Source organism: Pimephales promelas, chromosome 7, assembly GCF_988280905.1.
Source record: "Pimephales promelas chromosome 7, fPimPro1.hap1.1, whole genome shotgun sequence".
Classification (NCBI taxonomy): domain Eukaryota; kingdom Metazoa; phylum Chordata; class Actinopteri; order Cypriniformes; family Leuciscidae; genus Pimephales; species Pimephales promelas.
The window spans coordinates 40041643-40058328 of record NC_142775.1 but is presented as its reverse complement, the minus strand read 5'-3'; the positions used below and the strand labels follow the sequence as shown (position 1 = coordinate 40058328).

The 16686-nt window shown below is 34.7% G+C and overlaps 1 protein-coding gene across 1 annotated transcript in view; it reads left to right on the top strand.

The window, feature by feature from the left end:
* Positions 1–16686, top strand: part of tbc1d8 (TBC1 domain family member 8) — a 38447-nt gene that overhangs the window by 11314 nt on the left and 10447 nt on the right. The window contains exons 6-12 of the mRNA XM_039683360.2: positions 5191–5398; positions 6595–6792; positions 8167–8331; positions 10549–10699; positions 13160–13374; positions 14767–14884; positions 16088–16373. Of these exons, the coding sequence (XP_039539294.2) occupies positions 5191–5398; positions 6595–6792; positions 8167–8331; positions 10549–10699; positions 13160–13374; positions 14767–14884; positions 16088–16373 (1341 nt within the window). The remainder of the gene's footprint in view (positions 1–5190; positions 5399–6594; positions 6793–8166; positions 8332–10548; positions 10700–13159; positions 13375–14766; positions 14885–16087; positions 16374–16686) is intronic.

Sequence of the window (16686 nt, the reverse complement as noted above, 5' to 3'; positions counted from 1 at the left end):
ATTTATTACAAATAATTTATCTGTGTAATCTTGAATCTAAATAACTTCCCCTCCCTCTTCTCTTCTCTGATGATGTGGGTGAGGGCGGGGCAACCTGTCACTCACATGAGATCCACCAATAGCAGACCACAACCATCCAATCAATTCCCACAGACAAAATCAAGCCCCGCCCACATTTGTTTTGGTTCCCGAAGCCGCTTCACTTGAATATACGACACAACAGGAAAGAAAAAAAAACATTAAAATTCACGTTTCATGCCGACTTGGAAATAAACTAAAGTTTTAGAATTTTGAAACATTGATATAAAATTAATAAAAAATTGTGATATTCTGAATCTGTGACATTTGGGCTGGGGGATGATCCAATATTTATCAGGAAAAAAAGAAAAAACACACTTTTAAGTAATATTTATCGTACATCCAGCGCATCATTCAGGCGCATGCCACGAAAATGTTTGGTTTAAAATGAAATGTTTTTGACAGAAATATATTACTATTGTATAGTAAAATGTACTTCTTAAAGTAATAATTATAATAAATAATATAACAATTTATTAAAACATTAATTAATTATTATACAATTTAGTAAAATATTTCATTATTATTATACAATTTATTAAGATATTTCTGATTTTTTTTTAAGGAATGTCATATAAACAATATATTTTTTTCTTTCATGTTTTAATTTAGACATTTGATATCTTATTATATAGCTTAAATTGTGGAGTTTACTTTTAATTCTCTACCAAGTACCAAATTCTACCGAATACATTTCCTTTCCCAGTAATGTTATGAAATAAATATCATGACAAATATCAATATTTAATGATATGGAAAAACATATTGTGTGATAGTATTTAAGGCCAAATGGCTTCAGAGAGACAGTGAACCATCTGTTGTATCGGCCTCATTTGAATATTTCCTTCCATCCAGCCAATCAGCAGCAGGGTTTTCATTCTAATATACTTCCTCCTCTAAAGGGGAAGTTGATGTGCGAGAAAGACAGTGAAAATAAGTAAAGCGGAACTGAGGATGCCAGAAATATAGATGGTGGTGTTTGTGGTTAAAGTGTCTTTAATGATTTAGATCAGCAGTTGCATTAAAGCTCTTAATGAGTGATTATTAAATGATAATAACAATAAACTGCATTTATAGAGCACCTTTCTTACATACAATGCAGAACACTATGCATAAACATCAAATACATCATGCATAAAAATAACAACGTAAACGCATGAAATACAATATGTCAAGTCTGCTTTATTTCTATAGTGCTTTACTATAAAGATTGTTTCAAAGAAGCATCACAGTAATTAAAGGGAAAATAATGATCAATGATGCAAACTTTATCAAATATGAGACAAATTCAAATTCAGCTGTAAAGCAGCTTTTATAAAGCTATTGTCATTATTCAGTTCGATTCAGTTCAGGGTTGATTCAGTCCAGGGTTGATTGAGTGCAGGGTTGATTCAGTCCAGGGTTGATTTATTTGAGGGTTGATTCGGTCTAGGGTTGATTCAGTTCTGGGTTGATTCAGTTCAGGGTTGATTTAGTTCAGGGTTGATTTAGTTCAGGGTTGATTCAGTTCAGTGTTTATTTAGTTCAGGGTTGATTCAGTTCAGGGTTGATTCAGTTCAGGGTTGATTCAGTTCAGGGTTGATATAGTTCAGTGTTGATTTAGTCCAGGGTTGATTTAGTTCAGGGTTGATTCAGTTCAGGGTTGATATAGTTCAGTGTTGATTTAGTTCAGGGTTGATTCAGTTCAGGGTTGAATCAGTTCAGGGTTGATTCAGTTCAGGGTTGATATAGTTCAGTGTTGATTTAGTTCAGGGTTGATTCAGTTCAGTGTTGATTTAGTTCAGGGTTGATTCAGTTCAGTGTTGATTTAGTTCAGGGTCGATTCAGTTCAGTGTTAATTTAGTTCAGGGTTGATTCAGTTCAGGGTTGATTCAGTTCAGGGTTGAATCAGTTCAGTGTTAATTTAGTTCAGGGTTGATTGATTCATTTCGGTGTTGATTTAGTTCAGTGTTGATTTAGTTCAGGGTTGATTCAGTTCAGGGTTGAATCAGTTCAGGGTTGATTCAGTTCAGGGTTGATATAGTTCAGTGTTGATTTAGTTCAGGGTTGATTCAGTTCAGTGTTGATTTAGTTCAGGGTTGATTCAGTTCAGTGTTGATTTAGTTCAGGGTCGATTCAGTTCAGTGTTAATTTAGTTCAGGGTTGATTTAGTTCAGGGTTGATTCAGTTCAGGGTTGAATCAGTTCAGTGTTAATTTAGTTCAGGGTTGATTGATTCATTTCGGTGTTGATTTAGTTCAGGGTTGATTCAGTTCAGGGTTGATTCAGTTCGGGGTTGATTCAGTTCAGTGTTAATTCAGTTCAGTGTTGATTTAGTCCAGGGTTGATTTAGTTCAGGGTTAATTCAGTTCAGTGTTGATTCAGTTCAGTGTTAATTCAGTTCAGGGTTGATTTAGTCCAGGGTTGATTTAGTTCAGGGTTAATTCAGTTCAGTGTTGATTCAGTTCTGGGTTGATTCAGTTCAGGGTTTATTTAGTCCAGGGTTGATTTAGTTCAGGGTTGATTCAGTTCAGGGTTGATTCAGTTCAGTGTTAATTTAGTTCAGGGTTAATTCAGTTCAGTGTTGATTCAGTTCAGTGTTAATTCAGTTCAGGGTTGATTTAGTCCAGGGTTGATTTAGTTCAGGGTTGATTCAGTTCAGGGTTGATTCAGTTCAGTGTTAATTCAGTTCAGTGTTGATTTAGTCCAGGGTTGATTTAGTTCAGGGTTAATTCAGTTCAGTGTTGATTCAGTTCAGTGTTAATTCAGTTCAGGGTTGATTTAGTCCAGGGTTGATTTAGTCCAGGGTTGATTTAGTTCAGGGTTAATTCAGTTCAGTGTTGATTCAGTTCTGGGTTGATTCAGTTCAGGGTTGATTTAGTCCAGGGTTGATTTAGTTCAGGGTTGATTCAGTTCAGGGTTGATTCAGTTCAGTGTTAATTTAGTTCAGGGTTGATTTAATTCAGGGTTGATTCAGTTCAGTGTTGATTTAGTTCAGGGTTGATTCAGTTCTGGGTTGATTCAGTTCAGGGTTGATTTAGTCCAGGGTTGATTTAGTTCAGGGTTGATTCAGTTCAGGGTTGATTCAGTTCAGTGTTAATTTAGTTCAGGGTTGATTTAATTCAGGGTTGATTCAGTTCAGTGTTGATTTAGTTCAGGGTTGATTCAGTTCAGGGTTGATTCAGTTCAGTGTTAATTTAGTTTAGGGTTGATTCAGTTCAGTGTTAATTTAGTTCAGGGTTGATTTAGTTCAGGGTTGATTCAGTTCAGGGTTGATTCAGTTCAGTGTTAATTTAGTTCAGGGTTGATTTAGTCCAGGGTTGATTTAGTTCAGGGTTAATTCAGTTCAGTGTTGATTCAGTTCAGTGTTAATTCAGTTCAGGGTTGATTTAGTCCAGGGTTGATTTAGTTCAGGGTTGATTCAGTTCAGGGTTGATTCAGTTCAGTGTTAATTCAGTTCAGTGTTGATTTAGTCCAGGGTTGATTTAGTTCAGGGTTAATTCAGTTCAGTGTTGATTCAGTTCAGTGTTAATTCAGTTCAGGGTTGATTTAGTCCAGGGTTGATTTAGTTCAGGGTTAATTCAGTTCAGTGTTGATTCAGTTCTGGGTTGATTCAGTTCAGGGTTTATTTAGTCCAGGGTTGATTTAGTTCAGGGTTGATTCAGTTCAGGGTTGATTCAGTTCAGTGTTAATTTAGTTCAGGGTTAATTCAGTTCAGTGTTGATTCAGTTCAGTGTTAATTCAGTTCAGGGTTGATTTAGTCCAGGGTTGATTTAGTTCAGGGTTGATTCAGTTCAGGGTTGATTCAGTTCAGTGTTAATTCAGTTCAGTGTTGATTTAGTCCAGGGTTGATTTAGTTCAGGGTTAATTCAGTTCAGTGTTGATTCAGTTCAGTGTTAATTCAGTTCAGGGTTGATTTAGTCCAGGGTTGATTTAGTCCAGGGTTGATTTAGTTCAGGGTTAATTCAGTTCAGTGTTGATTCAGTTCTGGGTTGATTCAGTTCAGGGTTGATTTAGTCCAGGGTTGATTTAGTTCAGGGTTGATTCAGTTCAGGGTTGATTCAGTTCAGTGTTAATTTAGTTCAGGGTTGATTTAATTCAGGGTTGATTCAGTTCAGTGTTGATTTAGTTCAGGGTTGATTCAGTTCTGGGTTGATTCAGTTCAGGGTTGATTTAGTCCAGGGTTGATTTAGTTCAGGGTTGATTCAGTTCAGGGTTGATTCAGTTCAGTGTTAATTTAGTTCAGGGTTGATTTAATTCAGGGTTGATTCAGTTCAGTGTTGATTTAGTTCAGGGTTGATTCAGTTCAGGGTTGATTCAGTTCAGTGTTAATTTAGTTTAGGGTTGATTCAGTTCAGTGTTAATTTAGTTCAGGGTTGATTTAGTTCAGGGTTGATTCAGTTCAGGGTTGAATCAGTTCAGTGTTCATTTAGTTCAGGGTTGATTCATTTCGGTGTTGATTTAGTTCAGGGTTGATTCAGTTCAGGGTTGAATCAGTTCAGTGTTGATTTAGTTCAGGGTTGATTCAGTTCAGGGTTGAATCAGTTCAGTGTTAATTTAGTCCAGGGTTGATTTAGTTCAGGGTTGATTCAGTTCACGGTTGAATCAGTTCAGTGTTAATTTAGTTCAGGGTTGATTCAGTTCAGTGTTGATTTAGTTCAGGGTTGATTCAGTTCAGGGTTGAATCAGTTCAGTGTTAATTCAGTTCAGGGTTGAATCAGTTCAGTGTTCATTTAGTTCAGGGTTGATTCAGTTCAGTGTTGATTTAGTTCAGGGTTGATTCAGTTCGGGGTTGATTCAGTCCAGAATTGAGTCAGTTCAGGGTTGATTCAGTTCACAGGGTTGATTCAGTCCAGGCTTGATTCAGTCTGAATGAACTGTCCTTCCTTGATATCTATTGGTGATGTATTCCATAATTTTAAAAGGCATAATTAAGAAAAGCTGCATCCCAAATTTTCTCTCGTCTGTGTCAGGGAACCTCCAATAAACAGCATCATGATGAGCGTTGTGTGATGTGTGTGTTTGTGGGTTGTGTGGTGTGTGTATTTATAGAGCTGCTTTGATGTTCGGAAACTCTCAGATGTGTTGAAGTCTGATGCATGAAGCTACTTCTGTATAATGGTGTCGGTTTCAGGGTTTTGGAGGAACAGGCTCTCCGACAGTACGTGCTCTCTCTCTTTGGCTTGCCCCGGGCCGAGCGCGTACAGGAAGTGATGTCATGCTCGGTTTGGACTCCTCATGCCCGCTGCCACACGCCGGGCACCGTCTACACCACAGACGGGTATTTGTGCTTCAGTAGTCGTGAGGAGGGCCAGTGTACTCTCATCATACCCCTCGCAGAGGTACATCTCCATTACATGTCCTTCACAGCTGATGAACTGCACGGGAACCATGTTAAAGGACAGTTACATGCTAAATGCATGTAAATATAGGAATAGTTCACCCAAAAAAAATTCATTTATGCAGACTGTATTATTTTAGTATTTTTGTGGAAGATGTTCAGTGCTGCTTTTTTCTAGACAACTTTCAAGCTCCAAAAAGACGAAAAATGCACCATAAAAGTATAATATAAATGCCCTTCTGAACTTTTAATGATTCAGCTTATTCAGCAGATATTCTTTCTAATTCATCTATTATTCACTTAATTTGAAAGTGTTGTTTAGAGGTAATTAGCATGCATGTATAGGAAGCATGGTAGTTTCATAAGTTTTAATGATTTATTTGTTTTCTCGATGCATCGATTACATATCCTGCTGATGCATATGTATCAATTTTTGAATCATGGATTTTTTAAAATATTTTTTTTCAATTGTGAATCATTTATTTTAGTCAATGATTTACAATTTCACTGGCATCTAAAGTTACAATCTTGCCATTTCCATCAGAAGTAACTATATATAAATATATATAAATAAATATATATAAATATATATGTATTTAATTATACTTAAGTATATTGTATATATTATGTAATATAGTTATATATATATATATATATATATATATATATAAATAGTTATATATATATATATATATATAAATGTTTTTAAATATACTGTATATATTTTATATATATATATATATATATATATATATATATATATATAAATGTATTTAAATATACTGTATATATTATGTAATATATATATATATATATATACATATGTATATGTATTTAAATATACTGTAATCAAATCTTTTTGTGAATTGAATGGTTCTAAATTTACATAAAACGTTCGGGAAATCGAATCATGAATAATAATAATAAAATTTATGTAGCACCCTTTGTGGAAAGAATAGCATAAATGCGTTTTCTTTACATAAAAACATAAACATCAAATACATAAAAATAGCATAATAAACAATGCATAAAACACAGAGTAGTGACAACACAATACACAGAATACTAGTTAAACGCTAAAGTAAACCGATGCATTGTAGTTTTATTTAAAAAAAATATTGCGCAAACTGGCTTCCTTGATATCAGGTGGTAATGTGATGATGTATTAATAAAGTGTGTGTGTGTGTGCGTGTGCAGATCCTCTCCATTGAGAAGGCTGAGAGCACCAGCGCCCTGCCCAACCCCGTCATCATTAGCGTACGGTGTAAGCGTGCGTTCCAGCTAATCGAGCTGCTTAATCGTGACCTGCTGGTGGAGAACGTCAGAGGTCGACTGCGTGAACTGCACTGGGAACAGAATCTGAAACGTGGACACGACCAACGCAAGAAATCCACGGTACTCTTGACTTGACGTCTGATGGTTCGGTTTAGAGACGCACGAGTATAAGTACTGAAACTTTCTTTTTGTGTGTACCACAGTTTAGTCTGTTAAAGAGGAGTCTTGATTTTGTTTTTGAGCTCTAGAACAGGTTTTCCTGCTTGAATGTTGATAATTCTCCTCATATTCTCCATTGTTGCGGCTCCTCTCTTCCCAGTCTGTCAGTAACGCTCTGTTTACTTCCTGTTTCTATGAAGCCCCTCCTTCTGAAAAGCACACTGTGCTCTGATTGGTGTATTGTGATTGATTGGTCGAGCGCTTCGAGTGTGTTTGGGAAATGTCCCGCCCCTTCCGATGACCGCTAGTTCAACACACTACTAACTAACTCAACCAGGCCCCGCCCCTTTATTATGCGCATTAATTATTATAATGAGGAATATTGTGAGGCTAAAACTCAAGACTACAATGGAGGCGTTTCAGGAGTTCAGAAACACTGATATAGAGCAGAACTCCCGCTGAAGGGACTTTTTCATGCTCAAACTACAACAACACACACTAAAGAGAGATGAACATGACCCTTAAAGAGATATTAGTGAGATGCTCTTGAGCCTGCTGTTCCTACTTCAAACCTTTGTACATATTAGAATAGGTCACTATATATATAATTCATCAGTGCATGGAAGACATGATCACTCGTTCACCTCTGCACATGATACCTGCACATTTAGCAGATAAATATGGAAATTGGCACTGTATATTTTATAGGTGAAACAGTAAGTATTATTAACACCTATACTGTGATATTATGGTGAAACTAAAGCATAATCATTTATTTAAAAATGTGTCTATTGTCACAACATCACATCCTGAGCCTTTCACAATCTTAATCAAACATATTATATAAAGTAAGCGATGTTTTCAGATCAGTTGTTATGCTGCATTAACTCTATAAAATAAGTTGCCAGCCATCGTCACCATTTTATATATTTTTTTCATAAAATATTTTGTTGTATGAACATCCGAACATGCAATTTATCAAAGTACATAGAATTTGCTTTTAAACTACTTTTTTTTATTTTTTATTCTAGCTACATGCGTTAAGTTTTATAAAAAAGCAACAAAAATCTCCGAAAATTGTGTTTTTTTTGGCAAAGACTGCAACGTGCGTAAGCAAAACCTTTATCACTGGTTTCTGCTTTTTTGATCCGGAGATTCTGTACTCTTTCATCACATGTGTAATAGCGCCCCCTATTGTATAACAGTGAAAACATGGAAAGTTGGAAAATTACTTTAATTATTATATATTATTCTCATGCCCTGATCTCATTTTTGATTGCAAAAACTCATTCTGTCTGGCTTTATGATGCGATGCGTGTGTTTTCTGTCTTCCAGATCTCCGCCACACCGTATTACACCTTCTGTTACGACACCGTCCAGTCAGACGAAGAAGACAACAGCATCCTCATCTCTGATAAAGCTCTGCGTCACACGGTCCTCACTGACGCCCTCGTCTCCACATTCCCCGTCAGTCAGTCAGACTCCAAACGCACGATCAGTGTGAGTACACAAACCTGACGCGCTGAGGGTCAGCTACATCACATGACTGAACCTGCTATCTTTCACACGCTTTTTACACATACATCTGAACTTAAAGGGATAGTTCACCCAAAAATGAAAAGTTGTTCCAAACCTGGATGAGTTTTTATTCTTCTGTTTAACACAAAAGAAAATATTTTGAAGAATGTTTGTAACCAGATTTTTGATGGATCCCATAGTATTACTATTATTTTTTCCTACTATGGAAGTCAATGGGGTCCATCAACTGTCTGGTTAACCATATTCTTCAAAATTAATTAATGATTAAAGGTTTGGAACAACAATAGAGTGAGTAAAAAAAAAAAAGGAGAACTATCTATAACTAAAAATGGAGAACTTTTTTGGAGAACTATCCCTTTAAGAACAAGAGGCAGCATGTTTACTGTTTGGCTACTGTCACTTTAAGACCAGCACGCATACACACATCAGATTTTCTTCACTTTAGACATAACCAACTGTGTAAACCATGTGTGAATTTGACAGTATTAGCGCAATAAGACTTGAATGCAAAAGCATTGAAATATAATTTTTCCATCACCATGTCCCTTTAGGGGCCCCATAATATCACAATAATTGTGGTTCCTATAAGATTTTGTTTAGGCTCTATACCAAATATAACTTGGGACAACAAATGGGATTTTTGCGTTCCCATTTCCTTCAATAGCAAAAGGAAAACAACATGAGAGAGTTTCTATAACTTTCTAAAAAAGCTAAAAAATGTTGACCGATTCATTGTTAGTCAGAATAGATTTTTTTTTTATTTGTCATCACATCAGCCGTTTGTATTATAAACACTAGAACTAGTTTACTGTAATTCAATGCTAATGTAAAATAACAGTTGGACTGTGTTACTTTAAAAAAAATGACCATAACACTTTACAATAAGGTTCATCAGTTAACATTAGTTAATGTATGTGAACTAACAATGAGCAATACATTTGTTGCTGTATTAGTTTATCTGAAATACAGTCGTTCATTGTTTCTTCATGTTAGTTCACAGTGCATTAACTAATGCTAACAAGCATAACCTTTGATTTTAATAACGTTTAATGAATATTACTAGGGATGCACGATATATCGGCCACATTATCGGTATCGGCCGATATATCATTATCATTTAATGTTATCGTTATCGGCCCAACAAGTACATTTAGCCGATATCTAAAAGCCGATAAATAATGTATTAGAGCCCGACCGATAAAGGATTTTGAAGGCCGATACGAATACAAATATTTGTTGGTTTTAAAATCCGATATTCCGATATATCGGCCGATATATATATTTTTTCGAACCGCGCAACAAAAAATTAACAGATTTCCCTTAACATTAGTTATTTGTAGTTATTTATGACTTTTAACTAAAATAATATGATAATGCATTTTATAAAGAAACTTGTTTCCTTTATTGTCACAACAGAGCAGACTGATGACTGAGTGCCCTCTGGTGGACAAACTATACAACTCCAACACTCATGACATGGTTCAGACGTGTTTCATCCGTTTTTATTTTATTTTTGAAATATTCATTTATCGGCCATTATAACTGCCGATACCGATAATTCGGAAAATGCCTAATATCGGCCGATAATATCGGCCTAACGATATATCGGTCTGGCTCTGTAATGTATTATATCCTTCACTTTAGATGCACACTGTTCAACATGCTTTTAAATTGCTTGAAATACGATTGAAATCACTTAAAAAAAGTAAAATCCCTTTAAAGTGCAAAATGTGCAGCGCAAGTCTGTCATATCGGCTACACAACAATAAAATAAAAACATCATAATTGTGTTTGTATCTTGGCTTTTAATGAGGAGACTTTTTTTAATAATCAGGCTCTCAAAAATTTTGGATTTAGATTTATCGGCCAATATATCGGTTATCGGCTTTCAAATATGAGAATTATCGGTTATCGTATCGGCCAAAATTGTCTTATCGGTGCATCCCTTAATATTACCTTATATTAATAAATGCTATAGAAGTATTGTTCATTCTTAGTTCATGTTAAACAATGAATCTTATTGTAAAGTGTTACCAAATTAAAATATGAGAATTCTTGGTTCATCACAGTCTGTGAGGAGTACCGGTACGTGGTTTTAAAAATATGCTTTTCATGCAAGTGATTTCCTGTTGAATGTTGGTGTGAAATGTGAGCTGATCATGTTTTTGTCTCCGTCAGAACACAGAGCAAGTCAGAGAGCGTTTATGGGACGATCACTTCACTGAGTTCGGTCGTGGCGTTCACATGTTTCGCACAGATAAGATCCGCACGCTGGTGACGCTGGGGATCCCGGACTCTCTGCGCGGCGAACTCTGGCTCCATTTCTCAGGTGAGAGAGAGAGAGAAGTTGATCGGATTAGACCGAGACACACAACACCATGGAAGTGACTGTTTTTAGTCACTCTATACTTGTGCGCCTCAAGCGTCTGTGCAGCGTCTCACTTCCCCTTCCGTAGAAGTGTTCATATAAACACTCACACAGTTTTATTACATGCAGCCTGATCAGATTGTTTCATGAATTAGTCATTTAGTCAAATAATTGCATTCAAAAATGTGCATAACTCAAGTAGTCATTAATATTTCTCTGCATGTGTGTTTTATAAACCTATGCATCAAAATTCATTCAACTGTTTTTATCCAAGATTTTATCCAGAATATGTGGAAGCCTGGAAAAGTTATGGAAATTAATCAGATCTTACATTATGGGCATTTTTGTTACAAATATGTTTTTTTTTCCCCTCTCAATTGGGTAGAAATGGTGATAAAAATATTTGTATCTTTATTCAGTAAATCACGACTGACCAGAAAAGTTATGGGAAAAACAATCAGAAATTGTACAAACTTGTCTACTTATGGCCATGAAACTTGCTTAACTTGATATAAAAATAGATTTCCGTTCCTATTTCAATTGAATTATAATTTAATCTGATATTTATTAGCACATACATGATGTTGTGATTTTGTTCCTCATATTTTATGGCTTCAGTGATTTATGTGAAAATTCCACGACAGATTTCTGGAGAACAAAACCTTTGTTATTTTTAGATAAACGTATAGTTAATTCTCATAATAAATTTACCACTGAGGGAATCATTTTATTTCAACAATACAGATCATTTCAAAGCAGCTTCACAGTAATAAACGGCAAATAAATGATGCAAACCATCAAATATGAAACAAATTCTGCTGTAAAGCAGCTCTAAGTGTCATTATTCATTATTCAATTCTATGTTAAGTTCAATAATAGTGCAAACTCCATCATCAAATGATGACAAAAGTTGTCTTTAGTGCACTGTTTGTATCTGTCTATGATTTGAATTACAATCTTTAAGCCCAGGATCGCACGGGATTAGTATTACCTGGTGACCTCTAGTCATTTGTAATTTTTTTTTTTTTTAGTTTATTTATGACAAGGACAAGTCAAAATATGCCAGAGTTAGCCAAAAGGCTAGTTTTCATCTGCAGTCCTAGGCCAGATGTACAATAGGCAACCTAAAAATACAATGTAAATACAACAAATATAATTAAAACATGACAAACTACAACAAACACTCAAAAAAAATAAAATAAAAAATCAATGTTGACATATTTGCATGCTAAAAAGCCACGTTTTAACGAAAACGTTAGAACGAAATTCATTATAACTATTTAATTCTCTAACAGACGTTGGGATGTCATTTCATTCTTTTGAGGCTTTAATAATTGCGGAGTTTGTCTGTGATCTTAATCCCGTGCGAATCGGCCATGTCTGTAATTTATAAAGACCGACCATATTTCCTGAACACCGAGGTCCGTGATAACATCAGTCCCGTGCGAATCGGCATCTCTGTGGTTTAGTGGGTCGTATATATTTTTTTCAAGGTTTATTTTTTCATGTGGGTCTTTTTATAAGTAAAATTATAAGTTTTAAAGTACGTTTAAAAGTAATACGTTTAAAAGTACACTACACTACCTGCTACTGTAGCGGAGCGGGTATGTAATTTTTTATTATTTGACATCAAAAAGAATGTATAATAATTCAAATCATGTATTATTAATTTTTTATTAAAAAAAATAATTATTATTTATTTTATTTTATATATTATATATCTGTTATTAAAAATATATAGATGTATGAAAACAATTCACACTAATTCTGTGTTTTTGCTGGTAATAAAATTAAGCCATAAAACACTAATTTTATCATAAACTTTTTGTCAAATAATGTGCTGCACAATGAGCTTTAGTGTTAAGATTAAAACACGGATTATTCCTTAAATTCAGTTTTGTTTAAAAAAATCCATAATTTATTCGTATTAGTGTTAATGTATTATTACATCTGGACATTTCCTATTTCTACTGTACAACAGTAATATATTTCTGTCAAGTTAACCGAACTTTTATTTTGACGGGTTGCCGTGAAGCCCTTTGGAGTTTCTGTGTGTTTGTCATGATCGTCATGATGATTGTTTCACAAATGAAGCGGTTAAATGATCACGAAGTGACTTTCAGAGTCAAGTTCATTAATTTCTGCACTTCATATAGGCAAAAAAACACCGCAAGCGTATTTGTGGTTTAATATTCACACACACTAGTCTATATCGCGATTTTTATTTCAAGTGTACTGAACCGCTTTCTATTTATTCCTCGAAAATTTCTAAATTTTCTAATTTAAAAATCCATTTCTAAATCACACGAGGTCGCCAGAAAATATTAATGCCGTGCGAATAGGGCTTTTGTTTTACTTTTCATTGGATTTATACTTTGATTTGGCACTTTATTCTGTGTGTGTGTGACGTCCCGTCCACAGACGCGAGTTCCTCGCTGGCCGCTCATCCACACTACTACGCTGATCTGCTGGAGAAATGCAGGGGCGAAACGAACATCGCTACCGAGGAGATAGAGCGAGATCTTCATCGCTCGCTCCCGGAGCATCCGGCGTTTCAGAACGACACGGGAATCTCTGCCCTGCGCCGGGTCCTCACCGCCTACGCCTACCGAAACCCCGCCATCGGCTACTGTCAGGTGAGGCCCACCCCAGACTACTGAGAGAGAAACCGGCCCAGTTGAAATGCTCTGTAATAGATGTTACATAAACCTTGTGCTTTAACCCTTCGGAGTCTTGGGATATTTTGGCCCTTTTTGAGTACTTTTTTATTTTTTTTTAATTTTGCGACATAAACAAATGTTTACCATACCAATTTTTGGTATCATTTTTTTTCAGCACAACATCACCTATATGACCAGACAATTAGTTTATCACTTTGATGTACTGTATCAACATACTGGACCCAAAATCACACAAAAAAAACACAAAATCCGAATAGAAATATTATAGCTTTTCTTCTACAAAAAACACAAACATGCTCAATGAAGCATTTTAAAAGGTTTAAAATGTAAACACAAGTTGTAAAAGTCAAAATATACAGGTAAAATTCAGATATAAGCAAGCTATATACAAAAAAAATATGATTTGCAAAAAAAGCGAGTGTAGCCATTTTTTTCATTTTAGCTTTGCCACTTTTTAAAAAAAAAAAAAGCGTTTGAGGAACTCCGTGACGTGTCATTGGTCGCTTTGGCCAGGTGGTGTTTATAGAGGGGCGGAGCTTTAGATTTTAGAGAGTATTTGATTGGACTGAAGATGTGACGAGAAGCTAAAGTGAGAGATTATGAGTTTTGAATGCTTATATCTCCTAAATGTGAATTTTCTCATTGTTTTAAAGCACACTAGCTTATTCATAACCTTCAGGCTGATCATACTAAAGCTAAAAATGTACATATTGATTTCAGGGGGCCTTTAACCCTAAAACCGTATTCTGGACAAATGTGGAAAAAATAGTTTTGATTTATTTTTAAAAAATCCTTCCCTTGATCTGAGCGGTACAAGTTTGCCTCCTGAACACACACAATTTTTTTTTTTTTACTAAATTCTACAATGTTAAGTGGGTGAAAAAAATAAAATCCTTAATCTTGTATTTGGGTCAAAAATGGGCACCCATAGAAATGAAATGAATGGGGAAAACTGTAATTTAGAGCATTCTAAAATAAGCCAAAATAACAGCAAAGTCACTTCATCTTTAGGTTTTAGCTCTAAGAACTTATTGGAATGATATTTTAATGTAGTTAAAAATTAAAAAAAAAATAAAACATAAAAATAAGATAATAATTTATATAGAAAATATGGTACTTTTTGAAGTAAATAAATTCAAAAATACCCCCAAAATAAAAAAAACACACCATAAATGGATAGACAAAACTTTATCGAAGACAGTGATATAACATTTATAATAAATAAATATTAGGATCACACTTGAGTCCTCTGTGCCCACATTTGTCCACAATTACAGGATTAAGGACTATAAAGTGAATACGGTTTGAGGGTTAACTATGCTTTGTTTGTGTTTGTCTTTTCTGTAGTCCATGAACATCTTGGCATCTGTGATGCTCTTGTACACCAAAGAAGAAGAAGCTTTCTGGCTGCTGGTCACTGTGTGTGAGCGGATGCTGCCCGACTACTTCAACCGCAGAGTCATCGGTGTGTGTGTGATTTAATATCACGCTGTTTTACTTCTAAATGTCTTTGCTCTGCCTCAGTTTTTTACAGTATTATGATGTAAATGTTGTGATTCAGATTCAGATTAGTCAAGGCTGTCTCAAAAAAATTTGTCCAGATCAATTTCATTAAAAGGGGGTTTTATAGTTAACTAAAACTAAATTAATTTTAATTTATTTTTTACTTATAATAAATTAAAATGAACTTACATAGAAATATAACTTGAAATACAATTTACTGAAATAAAATATTTAAATTCAGCTGGTTGCCAAATATACATTTCTCATTTAAATTTAGCTGATGTACTGAAAATACTAAAATAAAGTAATAAAAACTATAAAGACCTATTTAAAAAAAAAAGACTAAAAACGATTCAGAAACAGGGTTTTTATAGGTATTTAATAAGAAATATTTGATGACTTGAAATGAAATAAAATTAACTTAAAATATTAGAAAATTAAGTGTATTTAATTTCACCTGCCAAATAAAAATTTCTCATTTTAATTGAGTTGATGTACTAGAAATACTAAAATAAAATGAATAAACACTGTGACAGTTTTTGTTACCTATTACCAAAAAAGACAAAAATGTAAAACTAAAAAACAAATTGTGAAAACACAACAAAATTACTAAAATGTTAACTTAAAATGAGAACGAAAAAGAAAAACAGAAAAAAATAACATTTATGTATTGAGTATAGTAGTGTCTCAATAATCCTATAGTGGCATTTTTGAATAAATAAAAAAGAAATAATTAAATTAAATAAATAAAAAAACTAAAATGATTAATCCAGAAGAGGTAATAGAAATCAAATAAAAGTAAAAAGCGGGAAAAAAAGAAAACAACAACACATGGATCAAATGTACAGTTTTACAATAAGCACCATGCTCTCATCTGGCAGCAATGTATTGCACATATTTTCCAGATACAGTCTTGGAAGCCTGGAAAAGTTATGGAAATTAATAAAATAATATATATCGAATATATGCATCCCCCCCCCCCAGTCTCGTTAAGCTCTCAGTTGAGTAGAAATTGTGATTACATATTTTTTTGTTGTGAAAATCCTTCTCTTTAATCTCAGAGAACCAGACAAACAAAAACAAATGTTAGAGCTTATAAAAATTATGATGAAACTAGAAGTGTCCATTACACGAGGCTCTATGATGATGTCACTTCCTGTCTCAGGAGCTCAGGTGGATCAGTCGGTGTTCGAGGAGTTGGTTCGGGAGCGTCTGCCGGAGCTGTCGGCCCTGGTCCCGGACCTGGCTCCGCTGGCCTCGGCGTCGCTCACGTGGTTCCTGACGCTGTTCGTGAGTGTGTTGCCGTTCCGCAGCGCGCTGTGTGTCCTCGACTGCTTCTTCTACAACGGCATCAGGTCCATCTTCCAGATCGGCCTGGCGGTGCTGGACGCCAGCGCAGGAGAGCTGAGCTCGTGCAGCGATGATGGACACGCGCTGATGATACTGACCGGGTGAATCACCGACACATCACATATGAGCTTCACATGCTTATATTCATTCATCGCTTTATGATTCCTGTCAAAGGAAGCTTTTGAATTAATCACTGTATTCAAGCAGATTCAAAATGTAAAATACAGTAAAATTTAATCATTTTCATTTATATGCACTAATATTTCATATTTAAGTTTATATCTTACATATTTACCGGTAATTATATTTTTCCAAAAAATGAAAAATCATTGAATATTTCATATTTATCATTTTCACTGGTTCCAATATTTTATATTTAATCATGTTTTCGTTAATCATTTAAATTAATCATTT